Below are 15,701 nucleotides of genomic sequence, written 5' to 3'. Positions count from 1 at the left end.
AAAATGTCAAAGCTACCATCTCAGTTTAAAGTTTACATTATTCCATAACCTTAGAACCAGTTAAGAAATCTAAATTATAATAACTTAAATACGCAGAAACAAAAACTGCATTGTAAACCAGATTAGCCTTGGATGCACCTGACCTGCAGCCTGTTTCTGGTCAATGACTGGGTTTGTTTGGGTCTGTGCTGCAAAGACTTCATATTTCATGCATTGCTTGAGCATATGCATTGAGTGAATACCCAAGAATTTACCCTCTAATCCCCTGGTCCCAGAATAAATGACATCCATGACAGAAGGGATAGAAAAGAAGAAAAAAAAATCAATTTCTTTTGACTCAACAAAAAGGCAGCAAAGAGCTTGGCAGAGCAGTCAGCGCCAGAGGCTCAAGGGGGGAAAGCATAATGGATGTTGTTCCTCCAAGTGCTGCATTGCTGGGATGCTAACTGATAATGCACTATAAGGCATGATGCAATGTTTGAGTGCTTTGACTGCTGAGAACCTGTGCCGATGTCAGAGTTTCTTAAGGCCATGTGCTATTTTAAGCATTTCAGGCCAGGTCTAAATAAATAATGTGGTATGAGAGAACAATGCTGAGAAGTGTTGACACAATTTTCCATCCTTCCGCTTTTGTTTTTACTTTTTTCCAGTCCTAGTCCTTTATCAAGACAACGGCCAGCGTCCCCTGCCACACCCAAGGGCAGAACTGCCTCTCCCAGCCCTGCTGCCTCCCCCAAGCCTCCGTCAGCACGCGGAAGCCCGTCAACCCCGAAGGCCCGGCCCAAAAGAGCCAGGACCCCTGCCAGGATAGACCACCGGACCTCTTCACCTGCCCCTCTTGAGAGAGTGAGACAGCCCCATAGGCCAGCCACCCCAGAAGAGAAAAAGAGTGAGTACAAAAAAGAGTGATAATCGTGTCCTTCAGACTGGACTATAATTAATTTCAAATCAATTCAATCAAATCAAGCAGTTAGTGAAATGAATTGTCCAAAGTGAGTTTGGATGGTTGTCTCTGTCTCTCTGTGTTAGCCCTCTCACACACAAAGCTAAGAGGCTGTGCTAATCAGTCTTAAATATATAATTACTGCATTTGTAGGGTGAATGGCTGTGGTTGTTTACAGTTTAATAATAATTAACAGGCATCTCTTTATGAAAGCAAATACATTTCTGTGACTCTCCTCTTACAACACTGTTATTTCTTTTAGGTTCCCCTGCGGCTCCTGCCATTGTTGTATCCTCAGCTACTGCCAATGCATCAGGCACACCAGTCACAGCCAGCGCCATTTCCTCCTTGCCCGAGCCAGCCCATTCCTCTCCCTCTGTGCGTGCAGTGTCACCTGCACCCTCTCCATCCGCTAAGCCCATGGCAGGCACGAATGACCCAGAGGAGGCGGCTCGTATTCTGGCAGAGAAACGCCGACAGGCCCGAGAGCAGAGGGAGAGGGAAGAGCAGGAACGCCGCGAACAGGAAGAGAAAGAGAGGTCAGCTGGTTTTTAAAATGCATGCAAAGACAAAACGGTGACTACGCAACTCCTGTAAGCTGTGGGAAGTTTTTGAACTATGTAATATTCTCCTTTTCTTGTCAGCTATGCCAAAACCTGTACAAAAGGTTATAAGTGGGAATAAATATTAAAAAATACTTGGGCAAAAACAACATTTTGCATATCATTGTGAGGAAGAAGCTGTAGATATAGAGTAGTAGTTGTTTATGCAGCAGAATAAACCCACTCTGGACATTTAGCTATTTTCTGGGCAAATTCTGTGTAAATGGTTACATGTAAGGCAAATCATGAAGGGCTGGATGGACTATCCAAGCACATTCAAGATGAATGACTCTGCATTATCTCCAGATGTGTAACCATTTTTGATTTCGACCACAGCAAGTAACTATTTACTCCCTGGGAACTGATTTGATCTTTTTTCGGCACTCTTAATTCCAATTGTTTCCTTTCTCGTTCACATTGCTTACACTACGAGTAAATCAATTTAAATTGTTTATGACATTCGGAGCATTTGGCAGACGACTTTGTAAATAAAATGTCTTTGAAAAAGAGATTTTAATCTCAAGAGACTTTATGGTTAAATAAAAAAAATTATCTTATCTCACCCTTGTATTCAAACACTTCAGGATCCTGAGAGAGGAACGCTTAGCAAGGGAAGCAGAGGAGAGACAACGCAGGGAGGAGGAGGCACGAGCTATGGCTGAGGAGCAGAGGAAGAGGGATGAAGCGAAGAGGCTGCAAGAGGAGAAGGAGGCTCAGGAAAGGGCCAAAGCTGAGCAGGAGGAGAATTTACGGCTGCAGAAACAGGTATGCTGTCAACCTGCCCCTGGTTTCCAGAAGAGTATCAAGTGTATTTAAAGGAATCTTGTAGTCACTCATCAGGTCTGGTTAGTTAGACGAGCATAAAACAGGACAACAGTCATAACTAGCTGATAACTCACTGCATTGCCACATCATTCCACTCTTCCCACCATGCCAAAACATACACGGAAAACAATGAGGCCCTTTCAGGTGCTGCTCACACTGACCTTGTCTGATATGTTCATCCTACAAACCCAGTCACCTATTTTGGGATGTTGTTGTCTTCTAAAGGTAAATATTAATCCATGAACAAGGAGCCACACTGAATGTGGCCCCTTTAACCTTTCAGTGCCAGATAATCTGCCCGAACAGTATTGATTCTTCTTGTGTTTGCGGAAGTCGTTGTTGAGAACCAGATGACAATGAAGCCTGATAAGCAGAAAACAGAGAATGTGGCTATTCATTAGAGTGATCGATTATTCTGGAGTCGTGAATAATTGTGTCACTGCAGTATGTGCGTTGCTATCAGATCAGGGCGCTTTGTCTCCCCCTTGTGGTTTGTCACGGAAGTGGCTTTTGTGGTCAAACACGATTCAGTAGAATTATGCAAAGACTTAAGTGTTGTCTTTCACTTTGAATCGCCCCCATGAAGCTGTAAATGTTGAAAATAGATCCTTTTGGCTCAAAGGTACAGAAAAATATCCCTTTTGTGGTCGTAGACAATAATTGCAGGGAGCAACCACACCCTTGTTACGTAAAAGGCATGTTTTTTTGGCTGATGTTTTTTCCCCCTTCTGCTGCCATTAAAGTTGTGGTTGGATTTTTGCTTGTGTGTGTTTCAGAAAGAGGAGGCTGAGGCTAGAGCTCGCGAGGAGGCAGAGAAGCAGCGCCTGGAGAGGGAGAAACACTTCCAGAAGGAGGAGCAGGAGAGGCTGGAGAGGAAAAAGGTAGGGCCATACATCTGTCCTGCCAATGTTGTTTCTTTCAGCCAAGTAACTGAATTCCAAAAAGGAAATGGATATTTATGGATTGTAAAGGATCATGCAAAAATATCCTAGCTTGGATTTTTTTGGAATAATTTTTTTTTAAAGTCCAAAGTTGTTTTTTTCTAACTGTCCTGTGGTTCCGTTTATCTATTTTTGGTGGGAGCTGGATTGTGTAGTAGATTGTAAAAATGTCTGTCTTCTTTTGAATATAACGGAACTAAATGACACTCGTGCTTGGCGCTCAATATATGCAATACATGTGAGAAACTCAGAAGTGATTGTCTCTTTACAGCAATCATGACAAAGTGGCTAATAAATAAATAAACAAACTTGTGAGTAGTTTCACGTAGCTCCACTGAGATATCATTCTGCAGAAGAAAGTGTCCATGTGCCTATGATAAGTCTCATGCTAGTGGCAGCAAGACCAGATGAAAACATTAACGGTGTCCATGCTCAGCTGTGCTGCATGTTTAGTTTCCTTCCAAATGCAGACAATGAAAAGAAGTTGAAATTGCTCACAGCAATGTTTAAAAGTCATTATTTCTAGAAGGAGACATTGCTACTGAGTTTTTAAAACGCATTTGTTGGCACTTTGAAAACCTCAAGGCATCTGCCATCGTTTTCCTTTATATTGATGACAAGACATAACAATCTGGATGTATCAGTAGCATTACATGCAAGTACATTCGATTTGGACTTGAACTTTTCTTTTCGAAATACAGCATCTCCAAACAGTGGCTGATTTAAAAGAGGAAAATGTTCTCTTGCACGATACAGAGTAATGCCAAAATCAATTTTGTAGTCGGTTTACAAGAGCTCTCCTCCCCCGGTGGTGGTATATTCCAAGATACATTCATCCTGAGGTCGGCCCTTTTTACATGACAAACGCAGGCTTGAAAGTTGAATCCCTGAAAACAAGATGAATGATGTTTTTGGCTTATCCTGGATCGGCTGTCTGCAAGCCATCATTTAATAGGGCTTACAATGTGAATGAGCATTAAGCTATATATAACACTAATAACAGTGAGCTAGCTGTGTCAGTCATCTGTGTGTGGATCCTTTCTCGTGTGTACTGATACCTGGGCCTTTGCTGAACATATATTCAAGTATATTACACACATAAGATCGTACCTCTGCAGGCTATCTAAGCCTTTCTTTCCCTCTCCTCATCTTCTCTCCATGTGTGAAAGGCTGTTATCTAGGCGTGCCAGGCCTAGCTCCGCCAGCCGAAGTCTTGCTGTTGGCAGGAATTAGCCCACAAGAACAGCATGTCCTCTGCCCCAAAGACTTGCACTACACAAAACTCCTTTTACAGTCCTCTACAAACCTAAGTGACTCAGTCTTATTACCTCAGCACAGGTGTTTATAGGTATCTCGAGCAGCACAACAACTCTTTACTCCTAAAACAGACATTTTGATGCCAAACTAGATACTAAAGCTCTGAGCGTGTGAGCGCTCCATATATGATCTTGGATCTTAAAAATGTCTCACTTTTATGAGTGGCAGCTGCAGCTATGATCTAGCTGTCCCAGGCTAGCTGTGTCCTCAAATAAAATTTGCATGTTGTTCAAACCTCTGTGCATACAAATTACCCATGCAGCGTTCTCTATATCACAGTGTAGCACATGCTTACCCCTTTCTGTGTTTCCTGTTGTTCAGTATTCACTATTGTTTCAGCTCAGTACACCAACAGCGTTTTTACCCTTATTAGTCTAACCCACCACCCGATGTGCTTCAGTTTATTTTGAGCATAATAACCTCACTGCTTTAAAGAACTAATGAAAAGTGAAAGTTGAACCCTTAGCTTCTATCTAAACAATTCAACAAGGTGTGTGGTCTAGTCCAGCCGAATAAGCGTAGCCAAGTCAAACCAAATATTTTTTTATAGATGCTGCACGAAGCCTATGTTTTACTGGTAATATGATATAACACAAGTGCCAGTATCATTTTAAGCGTTGTTGTCCACCAGTGCACAGAAAATGTACGTCTGCTTATTAGCATCTGGTTCCCTGTGGGGTATTATCTGTTGTATTCCTTTATTTATTCATTTTGTCTTCCTTTTATAGCGACTGGAGGAGATCATGAAGAGGACACGGAAGACAGATGGAAGTGACAAGGTACATTAAAAAAAAAACCACACACTTTTTTTTTTTTTTACAAATTGAAAAAATAAAACTTAGCTTTGCTGTAAAAGTGACTGAAATTCTCTCCCACTTTCACAGAAAGAGACAAAGTCCTCCCCACTCGCACATGTCAATGACAAACAGGCAGAGAGTAGCAAAGGTAAGCCAAGCATCAGTCTGGACTTCCCCTCAGCCTTTTACAAAACATCCCCGAGTGAAATCATTACCCACTACAAGCCTTTAATCTGCTTGAATTACAAAGGATAATTGGCTTAACTCATCTCCCATTAATGTGTTATCTAGGAAGGGATTTATAACAAAGTGGACGTCTTCTGGCCAGCTGGTGTTCAGAATACTCTTAGACTTTTACTGCTTCGATTAAACTCAAAAGAACTCAATTTTGGTAGATTCTACTGGCGTCTATAAAATACTTTCCACTGATGTACACATAAATATCAGTCTACCTCTTTTACCTCTTCCATAGCTTGCACAAAACAAAGCACAGATATGTATATGCTATCAGTTCCCCTGTGAGTAAGATTCAGAGAGGGATGCACTTTTAAAAGGCCTATTATATATTTCCCCTCATATCCTGTACAGCTGGAGTTGCTCTTTGCAGAATAGGACCCATGTGGCCTTAGTTTGTTGTCCAATCCCTCGGACTGAGGAGAATTGAGTGGAAGACTCAGCTTATGGCAACAGCCTGCAGCGGTCTACATTCATTAGAGAGACTTTGAATAAAACAGTGATACATGTGTTGCTGCAAAGTTTTCAAACATAAACTACTCTCTCCCTACTTAACAATATCCTTACTAGTGAAATTTTAACATCACACGTTATAAATGAGTAAGATGGAAATGCAGTTTGTGTCAAATTTCACATTGCAAAGAGACACTAGCGAGCCATTAAGTGGATTGAGACCTGGCAGAAATGCCTTTTAGTTCGTCATGTGTGAGTGTGAATGTCTTCGTTTTACGATATACATGAGGTCAGAAAACTGGACGTCTGTACCTCAATGTTCGAACCCAAATATTTAAATGACCATTCAAGGATGATGGTGAGAGTTTGGCATTTTATTGTGAACGTTTTGAAAAGGATGCAGATTTGGGGGTTGAGTACCCACTCGGGAGGTGTTTCTGCACAGCTATTAAGACTCTGAAGTTAGCAGCTGGTGTGCAATGTCAAAAGAAAATAAAAATGTCTTTTATTTACTTACCATTATGTTCCAGCCTGATCATTTTCTCTATGTTGCTTTACAGTGTTTTGGATATTTAGCAGCAAGATCAGAATTTCTTGCAAATATATTATTCTGTAGAGAGTCATGTAGGCTAGATAAAGCCTGGTCTTCAATGTTAGTTCTTTTTTCTGTATTTGGTTCTAACAGTTAGTTGGTTGCAGCTGCAGCATGCATGTGTTTAACCAAATGCAGTACACCTACGTTAATCAAATATCCTCCTATACCAGGAAAGTACCAGCTCAGTAATAGGAGCTAAGAAGACGATAAAAAATAACTACTAACAGATACACTAGTCTCCTGTTACTGTGACGCAGAAAAAATGTGGGTACTATCACCAACAGTTAGAAGAACAATGAAAAGCAAAAGAGAATCACCAAAAGTGTTGATTCTCCTTAAGAGAGTGAAAAGAGGATGCACACGTGTGTGTGTTGAGGTTAGCTTGACACATCTCAGGGTTAACACACGGTGTGGGGTGGGATGTTCTATCTCTGTGGTCACACTTAATGACTGTATTGCTTTGTTCTCTCTAGCATCTGCTGACTACCAGCCAATGCCTGAGGTCAGCATTCCCAACAACAAAACAGAAAACGGACAGGCCGATGTGAAGGAAAGGTAAAACTAAAGCTTCTTTCGTTTCTTCTTTGTGTGCACATTGATGCAAGACCACCATGAACGGCACAAAACTTGTGCCAGGAGACCAAGCTGGGAGTTGACAACGAATCAAATCAGCAGGAGGTTCACGTTGCTGTAAACCTCAAGAGAAAACACAAGAAGCCCCGTGATTCTGGCCAACAGTAAACAGTTATAACAGTGGGAGAATGATTTGGTATTTAAAAATGTTTACTCTTTGCATTTGATCATGCTTCTTGGGACCATTTAAAAAAAAAAAAAAAAAAAAAAGAATCCTCCTATTGTGGTGGGATGACTCATTTGTTTTATGAGTCATTCTGACCCATCCTGACTAGAACCATACCATGATTTATGTCTTCCTCTCCAACAGCCTCTCAATCCAAGCAGTTAATGGGGTCCAGGCTACGAAGCTTGAAAACGGTCTTTCGACAAAAGAAGACACTGTCCACTTGGAAGACATCATCCATCTCACAAATCACGGCAACTCCACTAACGGTGCCCTGGACAAGTCTGAGACCAGCATGCCCACAGAGCCCATCCTTTCTTTTGAAAGCGAGGAGTCATTCATGAAAAAGGCAGGCCCAATGAAGCCTCAGCATGCTGCAGGTACAGAATTACAAACTGCTTTAATATACACAAGTGACAACAGCGCAAACATTTGTAACACAAACATGGAAAAGACAATTTACTTAACACAATCTGAAATGATCCATGAAAATATAAATAGAATAGACAAAATGATGCAGGGGAAAAAGCTACAATAGCAATCGTTCCGCCACTGTTGAAATGAGATATTGATGGAATGTTTCCACAACTGGCTGACCCGTGCTGAAAAGGTCTAGCTGTGCTTTGTAACGCGAGTCCACTTCTCTCCTTCTAGTTAACTTTTTAAGTCCTCGTTCAGGCTAGAGTTCAGGATTGTAAAATAAAAGATGAGGTTTTATTGACAGAGGTAAAAACGAAATCTAAATATATCTCCAATGAAAATTATGCGGATACAGGCATGATTCATCTGCATCGACCTAGTTCCCATCACCCAATTTGAAAACTGCTGTACAAAGTACCATAAATGGGGTTATTGTCTTTGGCATGGAGCAAGAGAACCTGAATGTGTACTTAATATAAGGTGTAAGTCATCACCCCGGTGAAAGCGAGTCCCCCCTGAGGAGAGGAAGGTGTGGCATGGAGAGAATACCTACACTCACAAGGGGGTGGAGACGGGATATAAAAGAAATAGTGTTGGGAAGGGTGCTGAGAAGGAGGGTATCTTTATACTGTTTACAGCTTTTATTCAAAGTGTCTCACTGACTTGGACCAGGACCCAGTGAGGAATTCCAAGAATGACAGAGGTGATGAGACCCTATCCACAAGTGTTTCACTGCCAGGGGTTAGAAACTGGACTCTGGAGTAATTAAGCTTCATATGACTCCTCATTCATCCTCTTCCCAGTAGAAACGTCAGCAGCACCCTGTCCTCCCCGTTGCTGCTAGATCCTAACTTTCACCTGTTATCCTGAAAGCAAGCCAGCGATCAGAAATACTATGTAAAGCAAAAAGAACGATTACCTCTGTTTGCCCCTACTTTAATGAATATTTCACCACCTTTTTTTTAACTACTGCATACTTCTGGTAAGTGTGTAATTAAAAAGGGAACATTCTCACTTCTTATATGCACTCTTGTAAATCTGGATATGTGAGATGACTTTTAGTATGTCAGACTGATTTAATTTTACACAGCATTTTCTCAGGAGACCGGTTTATTTTGAGGCATGCTTCCAGGGTTTATTTGAATGTTCATACTTGTTGAGGATATGTCCCACATGTGGCATTGTCAGTCAGATTGAGTTTTTATATGGTAGCCGCTGTTAAGAGTAACATTCCCATCTCATTTCTTTGAGTCATGCGACCTTTCTGTTTGCTCCATGTAAAGACGACAGTAAAAGTTTATGGGCCTTCCAACTGCAACGTGTTTTGCATCCTTTTGCATTTAGCATTGTCACCTGGTTGGAGGTTTGCAGACCTTGCCATTACGCACTTCAACACGGTTGAATATTTAGTTTAATTTGTCTGTTAGCATGTTCATTAAGCTTGTATGACTGCTGCTCCATCTGGCCTTTAACACTTTGCTCTCTGCCTCATTCACAGAGGTCCTGTGACATATTCCAGCGCTGAAGTGCTTGTTGCCTTAGGCCACTGACCTTTCCTAGTCCTGCCAAAGCTCGCATTGCGAGCCCTGTGACCTGTGCCAATCAACAAAAAGCAAGCATACTTTCCTCCGAAGATAAAGTGGGTCACAGAAGAAGATGACGACAAAACAACTGACAGAACAGGATGAAAGGTGTTGCCGCATACGGCACCGTTGCTATCGTTCATCAAACTCTTTGCAGCACCGATTCCATGCACCTTGCTACTCAACAGTATCATCCTTTGTACATTATAGTACAGCTGAGTGATGATTACAGTATACTGAAAAAGAACTGTTTTCTTTGCTCTTTAGTTATTTAACTAAAAGAAAAAAATTAAGACTGGGTACAACTTTGTGTATAATGTAAATGAACTTTACGTATCGGTAAAAGGAAGGTTGGATTAGTGGATTAAAGCTGTTTGAGTCATTTCATGCTACTCTATCATGAGTAGATATGAATAAAACCCAGATACCGTACATCCTGGTTTGTACAAAACTACCTGCACCGGTTTTTGAAAAAGGTAAACTGAGAAATCAGAAGATTTGAAATTAAACGTCACAAAGAATGGCTTGTTACTTTGTGTAAACATACTGTTGGTTCATGTCTAAACCTCAGCTATGATTGATTGTATGCATAACTGGATGTAATAATAAATCTGCAACCTTTACAATTAAGAAACTGTAAGTCATCAAAGGTCAAATGTCTGTAAACGGAGATCTCCTCCACTATTTAACAATTGAAGCCGTTTCCCTCCCCCACATGTGCAAGCATGACTTTTTTTCTCATTTGAAATTCTGGCGCGTGTATATGCTATAGATATATTTTGATGTGCGATGTAAGGCCAGTGGGAATATCTCAAGTCTTATTAAAGACAAGTGGTCCAGTCTCTGTTCTAATCGTCCTTATGTACCAACTGTTTAAGGATTTGATGCATTGTGAGATTATTCTTAGCCTGATTCAGATTAGTACACCTAAGAAATAGTTCATTTGTTATCAGTTGAATAGTTTTCTACTTTCATTTGCTTTGTTTACTCCAGACGCTCAACAGTGGCCCACTGTCACTGAAAGTAAAAAAAAGAGCACATGCTAAGCAAAGGAAAACAGACATCTAAGCGGGACCACAAGCCTTACAGTCTGTGCGGCTAATGTGCCAGGCATGCAAGTTGGATCAGCTGTCCATTTCTCTTTGGGTCTCCTTTTACAAAATCTCAACAGGGGGTACATGCCACTCTATCTGCTGGCCATCTTTCACTATATTCTGCAGGCCTGTGGGAGATCTGGCATGCTGTGTTTGCAGCCCTGTAGGCAGCTGAAGTGCACACAAACACGATTTATGCCTCCTCCTACCACACGTGAAAACATGCCACACTGATCATATAAATTATGTGACTATGTTCTAACCTTGGTAGAATGAGGGATTCGATTTTCAACTTGAAACTCTAACAGAGACCTCCAGTGGGCTACATAAATAAATTACTATGGTAAATACAGCCAAACTGTCACCAAAACGAAACCGAAAGCCAAAGACAGAAAACTCTCTGATTCATGATTAAGGAGTAGCTGATCAAGATTTAATGCAAGTAAAAAATATCTATTTTTTTCAAACTGTTTGATAAAACACCAAAGTTTTTTTGGGAACTGCTTTTCTTACGGTTTCATTATTGCTACAAATTGCCTCTAAGTCAAGGTAATGCTCGCAAACTTTCTTAAAGCAACAGTTTTTGCAGTTACAGCTGCGTCACTGCTTCAGACTTTTTTAAAAACATGTTAAATAACACACAATTATAGCTCGTATACGACACAGCTTTAATCTGCAAGACAGTTGACTTGCATGAGCAGGATGTTAACTTCAACCACATCTCCTCATTAGTTCACTTTGTTGTTCCTAAAGTTGTCCAAATGAGTCTGCTGCTAAAAGCTGTATTCATCGACCCCACAAGAGGGTGCAGCACCGCAGCGTGGACTGCACTTTTGACTTCTCTGTTTTCAGGCTTTTAACTTTGTGTCCTCTTTTGACACACTGTAGTAATAAACTGAAATGTCCCCATTTTAAAAAATCTCTCTATTTTTTCCATTAATAATAATGATAATAACAATAATAAGATTTCTGCCATTTTGTGCAGCTGATCTGTCAGTCAATCCCTGGTAATGTGCCATGCATCTCAGAGGAGACCTGAGGATTAGTGGGGACTATTTTTAGGGAGGTGTCGCAAAGCAGTGCACAGTTACAGGCTGATTAGTGCCAAGTTTCAAAATAAATCCTCACAGAATGAGGGGTGAAAAAAAAAAAAGGAACTGAAGGAGTTGAATGTGTGGATGGGACGGGTCATCCAAAAGCCAAGAGTGGTAAATGAATAAAGCAACTTTGTGCCAGTTGAGGTAGTCAGATTGTCCTGGAATAGCCAGGCCACATGTTAAATCCACCACCAACGTATGGTGTTCAAACCTCTTTGAATGACGGGTGTATTATCTCCTCTGCAAGTGTCCTCAGGAGGTGGAGGTGTCACAATTCTGACTATATTTTTACTCTCTTGCGTGAATAACACCTTGTTAAAGCTCATATTAACAGCAACGGCAAAAAGGAAACAACCAGCTTCAGTCGCCTGAGGACTTTATAAGCATGGTGTCAAACGTTTAATGAAAGGTGCTCCATGTAGAGAATGCAGCCAGCCAAACACTGGACATACATTGACTGTTTTCCTGTTATAAATCTCTGCACTTGAGGACTGTATGGAATCTTGCAAATGTTTCTGAATGGCAAGTGTGCCTGCTCAACCTCTATTTCGCATAAGATGTGGGGGGTGGGACAGGATCACACAATGGCGTCCCACTCCAGATAAGACCACCAATCGCAACCATCGAAGCTCATGTGCCTAACCTCTGTTTAGTGTTTATGCTCACCCCTATCTTTATCTGCTCAGCAACAAGCTCTCTCTGAGCTGCTCTCAGATGGCAGGCAGTATTAATGAAAGGCCACAGAATGGCCAGCACTCACATTAACCGTGCTTCTCAATCCCTGGCAGAACTGTGGGAGCAGAGCAACCTCTTAGCTATTCTGATTAGAGATGGCAAGTTTTAAGGGTAACCAGGCTCTAGACCTTCTACTCCCCCCACCCCTAGAGAACTGATAACATGGAACTTTCTGAGGTTGCAGAAAGGACCCAGGGATTTGGATCGCATAAGAGGTAGACTTTGAGGACAAGTAGCAGCTGAGCCTACATGGACAGCTGTTGGATCATTGTCACAAACTGTTGGATGGAAGCTCTTTGATGAGATTCTGAAGTTTCATCAAACCTCAAGTATTTAAAGAGTCTGGCCTCTGTGTTGCACTCTGCATTTGTGTTATTTTGAGCTGAGGGCATGCAATGTTTCCCCTGAATAAAAGCATGCTCCAATAAAGTGGGAACAGATTTACTGGACAAGTAGGCATTAACTTTAAGAAAGCATCTGCTTTGCGGTCAATTTGTACTGAGAATCTTTTGTTAACAGCTAATAACAAAATGAAGGTTTGAATAACTGACTTGCTAACAGAAGGCTTTTATTGGCTTTTAATGTCAAGAATCTGTGCCAGAACAAATGCTTAACAATAAACTGTACAGACTGTAAGTAACAAACTCTGCTAATTGCAGACTTGATGAAGGTCCCATATTGTGAAGATGCACTTCGAATACTTAAAATAAACGCTGCCGTGTTACGACCAGTAAAAATATGAGGTTGCTTACTCCTTCCATTCCTCCTAGTATACGTACAACTACATGCCCTCTCAGACTGACCAGAGAGAATATCCAGTTTCCACATAAAAACTGAAAAACTAATAGCCGCCAAGCTAACTGCTTGCTTCTTCTGAGATGATTGCCCAGGGGAGAACATATGATGATGCTAACTATTTGAATTTATGTGAAAGGGGAAGTTTCCACAGGACTTTATGCAGTCCTAAAGTACACTACTTCCAATATAAATGAGGCCACGACTAGCAGCCAGGTGCTGCCAATCAAATACACTTGATTAACTGATCATCAGCAAGTGTAAGCACATCTATAAACGCAGAGGTTAAGGAAGATTGCGGCTCTGGAGCATTCAGCTGTGTGCTTATAGAAAGCCAGACCTCCTAGGAGTGGATGTCCCAGCAAATTCACCCCAAAGGTCAAACCTCAGAGAAACTTAAGAAATACAAACCCCAAGAGCTACGTTTCAGATTTTACAGGAAGCGGTTAGCATTTTAAATATTAAAGATCATAATAGTACAATTAGAAAAAGACTGAAGAAGTGGCTGGAAGGGCTACCAAGAGAAAGCCTCTTCTCTCATAAAATAACATGGCAGCACGACTAAAGCTCACAAAGTTGCATGTGAGCAAACCACAAGCACTTATTTACCATAATGTGTGTGGAAAGCTCTTAACCTGACCCCCCCCACCCCCCACAAGTGCGTACGCAACATGACACTTGGATTTAAGAAACATCCGCACCGGCCTATTTTGATCTTACCACGCTGTAATCATTCTGAACCACTGTGCAGTCTGCATCCTACCTGCATACTGCTACGTTTACTCGTTTACCTGCAGGTGAAACGGAGAAAGTGATGAATATAGCGTAGGTTACGTCATAGGAGTTCAGAGGAGTTTGTTTTGATCTCATACATGCGGCGTAGATTTAAAAATACCCTTAAGGCAAGAAATGAGAAAGTTCAACTGAAGAAAGGCAAAAAAGAAAGGAAAAATATATTTGTTAATCTTTTTATTACTACTTGTAGTAGTTGCAATCTACATCTGCAACATCTACATCTCACATCTGCATATGTGGCAGATATGTTGCACCCATATACAGTGTTGGGAAGGTTACTTTTAAAATGTATTCCATTACAGAATACAGAATACATGCCCCAAAATGTATTCTGTAACGTATTCCGTTACGTTACTCAATGACGTAACGTATTCAGAATACTTTGGATTATTTAATATATTATCATGCTGTTTACAACTACATGAATGTACTATTGCTGTGATTTATTACTGTTACTGAAGGTCCGCGGCTCCGAACCGTAGTAAAGGGACCTCTGGCTAATACGGTGGGTTCTGTGTCGGGCTCGTAGCTGAAAACTAGCTTTACTTTGTTGTCTGGGTCAACTTTGCTAGCGAGAGACAGAGGGAGGCGTTGAAAGGCTGCTCCAACGGAACTTATTGTTTTTGGAGGAAAACACAAACACAGCGTACAGTCGAGTCTTAATAGCTTACGGACAGCTGGGCTCGTCAGGCACTCTTCTTGGCTGCAGTGGTTATTATTATATTTACATGCTTCCAGCTCCCGTTTTTGCTTGATGACAGCTCGTACTTTTCCTTTTTCTCCCTCCCTCGCTCACAGACACATAACAGGTATGACAGTCCATTCTCCCTGCAGCACGGACTACACTGCCTATGATGCTACATTCTTTAGAGCTATACCTGTAGCATTCTGCCTATTAGCTTAGCACAGCAACAACAAAAAGGCCTCTCTCACCCAGGAAAGACGCAGAGAGAGAGCGGCACCCTGTAACCATGGCAACCGTAACGCTGCCACCTGGAACAACAGAACGTAGCTGTCAAACAAAACCCAAACAGTCCTGACCCGCCACAATATGAAACAGGGAAGTACCGCCGTGTAATCCATTTATTTCAACAAAGTAACTGTATTCTAAATACCACCTTTTTAAACGGTAACTGTAACGGAATACAGTTACTCATATTTTGTATTTTAAATACGTAACGGCGGTACATGTATTCCGTTACTCCCCAACACTGCCCATATACTCCCTCAAGATCATTAACGCCTGCTTCTCAATTACTGCTGATAATGTTTCAGTCAAAGCCTTATGTGTTCTTGCACCAGAACTCTGGTCTAATCTAAGCTTAAAATACAAGCTTCCTTCAAGCTTTTGCACTTTCGTCATAAGTGTGCTATGCAAATAAAATTTACTTAGCCAGGTCTTCATTTCTTAATATACATAGTCAGAGACACTTCTGATTATTCACACAGAGGTTTGTGCGTATGCACTGTTAACAAATGAGGGCCAATGTCCTCAAATGACAGACAATACCATAGTGGAGATGTTTGGCCATAATGAAGAGCCATGTTTGGCAAAAAGCAAACACAACATATCAGCACAAACACCCCTCATACTAAGTGTCAAGCAATGATGGCTTGTTTTGCAAATACAATTACTGAGCACATTGCTGTCACTGAGTCGGCCAAAGTATTCTAGA

At 41.3% G+C, this 15,701-nt stretch overlaps 1 protein-coding gene across 5 annotated transcripts in view; it reads left to right on the top strand.

Moving 5' to 3' along the window:
* The window catches only part of map7d1a (MAP7 domain containing 1a), a 38,476-nt gene extending 27,638 nt beyond the window's left edge, over positions 1-10,838 (top strand). For 3 of the 5 annotated variants that reach the window (XM_087848328.1, XM_087848330.1, XM_087848327.1), the window contains 9 exons: positions 651-889; positions 1,206-1,482; positions 2,130-2,310; positions 3,147-3,251; positions 5,357-5,407; positions 5,513-5,573; positions 7,181-7,262; positions 7,651-7,886; positions 9,425-10,836. In XM_087848328.1, coding sequence (XP_087704454.1) covers positions 651-889; positions 1,206-1,482; positions 2,130-2,310; positions 3,147-3,251; positions 5,357-5,407; positions 5,513-5,573; positions 7,181-7,262; positions 7,651-7,886; positions 9,425-9,435 — 1,243 coding nt within the window. In that variant the 3' untranslated portion in view covers positions 9,436-10,836. Of the gene's footprint in view, positions 1-650; positions 890-1,205; positions 1,483-2,129; positions 2,311-3,146; positions 3,252-5,356; positions 5,408-5,512; positions 5,574-7,180; positions 7,263-7,650; positions 7,887-9,424 lie in introns of all 5 variants that reach the window. The other 2 variants (XM_087848329.1, XM_087848331.1) reach the window with 2 other exon arrangements.
* Positions 10,839-15,701: the final 4,863 nt, after the last annotated feature.

Source organism: Neolamprologus brichardi, chromosome 11, assembly GCF_056152115.1.
Source record: "Neolamprologus brichardi isolate AB-2024 chromosome 11, ASM5615211v1, whole genome shotgun sequence".
Classification (NCBI taxonomy): Eukaryota; Metazoa; Chordata; class Actinopteri; order Cichliformes; family Cichlidae; genus Neolamprologus; species Neolamprologus brichardi.
This window is presented reverse-complemented; position numbering and strand designations above follow the sequence as displayed.